The sequence below is a fragment of the Numenius arquata genome, chromosome 27 (assembly GCF_964106895.1).
Source record: "Numenius arquata chromosome 27, bNumArq3.hap1.1, whole genome shotgun sequence".
Lineage (NCBI taxonomy): Eukaryota > Metazoa > Chordata > Aves > Charadriiformes > Scolopacidae > Numenius > Numenius arquata.
Genome location: NC_133602.1, coordinates 1,341,402 through 1,344,236, shown reverse-complemented (window position 1 = coordinate 1,344,236; position 2,835 = coordinate 1,341,402). Strand labels below are relative to the sequence as shown.

Here is a 2,835-nt window from a genome sequence, read left to right as displayed (position 1 = left end):
TCACAGGGGTCCCAGTTATACTGGAAACCTCCCTGACACTGCTTTCCCACCCAAACATGGGATATTCTGCCAAGCAAACTCTCTTTATGAGCTCTTCAGGGATGTGGCTGCTGCTTATTTTATCTCTGTACAGAACATGCAGGGGAGCCCTGGTGCCAACTGGAACATCTGAAAGATTGGGGAATAACACTGCCATTAACAGCCAGGCTCGCCTGGATTTTAGCTCCGTCTCTCCTCTTACGTCACCAAATAGCTCTGGGCAATGCATTCACTTCTAGCCCTCAGTTACCTCTTCCTTAAAGCTGGAATAACAATGACTTGCCTCATAGAGTTGTGATGATTACAGGTGGCACAGAACCAGCACAGGATGTTACTGTACAAAGTGCTAGCAGTGTCTCTCTTCTTTTCCGCAGTTACTTATAAAAGAAATGGCCAAGTGTCACAGTAAGTGAGATTCAAAAGGGAATGGAGGAAAGGAGAAATGGGATAGGAGGACAGCTTGAGTTCAAATGCACAATTTCTTTGATTGTTAATGATGTTTTTATATATCAAATTGGCTCCGTAAGTAGGAGGCAAAAGAAACCGAGATTGTTCTGGAGGAGAGGAAGAGGCATGGGAAGATGAGAAAAGGAACATGGATGCTGAGATAAAACTGAAATGTTCAGCTTCCTTCTGGTCTTCTTGCTATCTTCTTTCTCTTCTAAGCACAATCTCCATTATACTGGTGTCTGAGCTTTTAACCTTGTGTTGTCCCGGTGTTGTATGTTTCAGATTTATCTCCATTCTCAGAAGATGTCATCCTACAGACAGATGATCAGCTCCCGCTGTCTTGCACCCTGCGAGGTGGCCTGCCCGCAGCCCATGGCCAACGCCTGGAACCAGCCCTGTGTTACATCCTGTGGCGATTCGAGAGCCGTGATCCACCCACCACCTGTGGTCATCACCTTCCCAGGCCCCATTCTCAGCTCCTGCCCTCAGGAGAGCATCGTGGGCAGCTCAGCACCATCCAGCATTGGGAGCTTTGTTGGATCCATGAGCTCTCTGGGTGCCAGTGGCTCCTATGGCTCTCGGAGCTTGTACAATTATGGGAGGCCATATTCTTCCTATGGATCCAGTGCTTATGGTTTTGGGAGCTGCAGACCGTGTTAAATATGCAGTGAATGAGAAGCAATCACCCAACATCGAGGAAGATGTGCCTCCACAACCCTGTTACTGCCACTCCTTTCCTGGAGCATGAACTGTGCATCTCTGAAAATCATACTTGCATGCAATTCTCAAGCTAATGGTTTAATTTAGGTTTTTGACTGTTCTTTCCAGTGGCTCATGATAACAATGGCCTTGAATTAGTTATATCAAGGATCTTCAGCTGGTTGAAAGTGAGACAAGATTGTTTAAGTCTTCCCGTGGCACGAAAGAGTAATGTATGTGGAATGCATAGCCCTGGAACAATTCTTTGCCTGCAGTCTAATGAGACCCCGGCAATATTTTCCCTGTGTTTTTCATTCTCAAGAAGATCTTTTACTTCTTACTTTCTCATTAAATTATTGTGCATCAAAATTCTGAACTTTCTTGTCTTTTTTTTCCCCCTATTTTCTGTTTATGTACTGCTCTTGGTGAGTATTAATCCCTGTAGTAAAACATGACAGTGTTTGCTTTCTTTCAACGCCTAAAGTTGGAAGGTGACCAGGTCCTTTAAGCAGGAGCGAACATAATGACTGCCTTCTGCTCAAAAGTAATTTCACGCTGGATAAACATGTTTTGTAACCCTTACAACTAGGTTTGAAATCTCCTCCAGGACAGGTGTGGTTACAGCATGTGTTTGGTACATGTTAGCAAAGAAAGTTAAGCAGACAAGTGACTTTGAAGATCTTCCCTGTGTCTCACTCCTTGCCCGAGGCTCCAATTTAATTATATCCCTATACGTTGGTTTTGTGATATTTTTCATTGTTTAAAAATAGCATGTAACGATCTGTGGGTAGAATTTTCCTTTGAATAGCCAACAGGAATTTTTAACTGCATAGCAAATCTTTGCTGAAATTCTATGAGTTCTTTGAACTTTCCAATTAATACCTCTAAATACCTGGCAGCCCCAGTTAAGATAAATAAAAGAATAATTCTTGAGTCTTCCCTGAAGAACAACACATATCATTCATGCCACATAATATTTTCCATCTTGGGAATTTTAGACCTAAATTTCAGGCTACACAAAGATGATTGTGGATACTGGGCATGTCCAGCACTTCTCTGTTCAACAGCAGTGGTTCCAGGCTGCCCAGTATGTCCTGTAGAGGTGTTTTTCTACTGATGTAATTTGCATACAATTAGCACAGCTATTATGAGGCGTTCACCCCATCCTAAGCTTGCAATGCCAACTGGGATGGGCCAGACATCAGACACTGCTCAGCACTTCTGCTCTTCCCCATGTGAAGCTGCTGTTCCTGTGAATACCAGTAATGCCCTGACAAACTTCCCTCCGCTTGAGCAGGCTCATTCCAGGCAAACCCCATCTCACGCTGCAGAAATTTGTTTGGACAGGACCAAGTATGTGGTAATAACTTCAAAGGTAATAACTTGGAGGTGTGACTTCACTTGTAAAACGAAGTAAAATGAGATGAGGCTACAATGAGGTAGCCAGGCAACACCTCTTTCTTGTCAGGATGTGTCTGAAGGCTTCGTCTTGTTTTCATGCTTCCTTCGTCTCCAATGTGCTGCATGATTGTTCTCAGAGTCGCTAGGACTAGGTATGCAGAGCACTAAAGCAGCCAGATCAGATGTTTTCAAGACACAACGCTATGGTGTTGATCACTACAGAAGTCCGCTTTTCAAGATTTTTGT

General features: G+C 43.7%; 1 protein-coding gene across 1 annotated transcript; it reads left to right on the top strand.

Annotated features, from left to right (window-relative positions):
* The first annotated feature begins 792 nt into the window (after window positions 1-792).
* On the top strand, window positions 793-1,149 carry LOC141475996 (feather keratin 4-like). The gene has a single exon (XM_074164584.1). The coding sequence runs from the start codon at window positions 793-795 to the stop codon at window positions 1,147-1,149; it is 357 nt and encodes a 118-aa protein (XP_074020685.1).
* The last annotated feature ends 1,686 nt before the right edge of the window (window positions 1,150-2,835 follow it).

Excerpts from the sequence above, each read along its gene's own strand:
- LOC141475996 (XM_074164584.1), top strand. The coding sequence starts at position 793 with ATGTCATCCTACAGACAGATGATCAGCTCCCGCTGTCTTGCACCCTGC.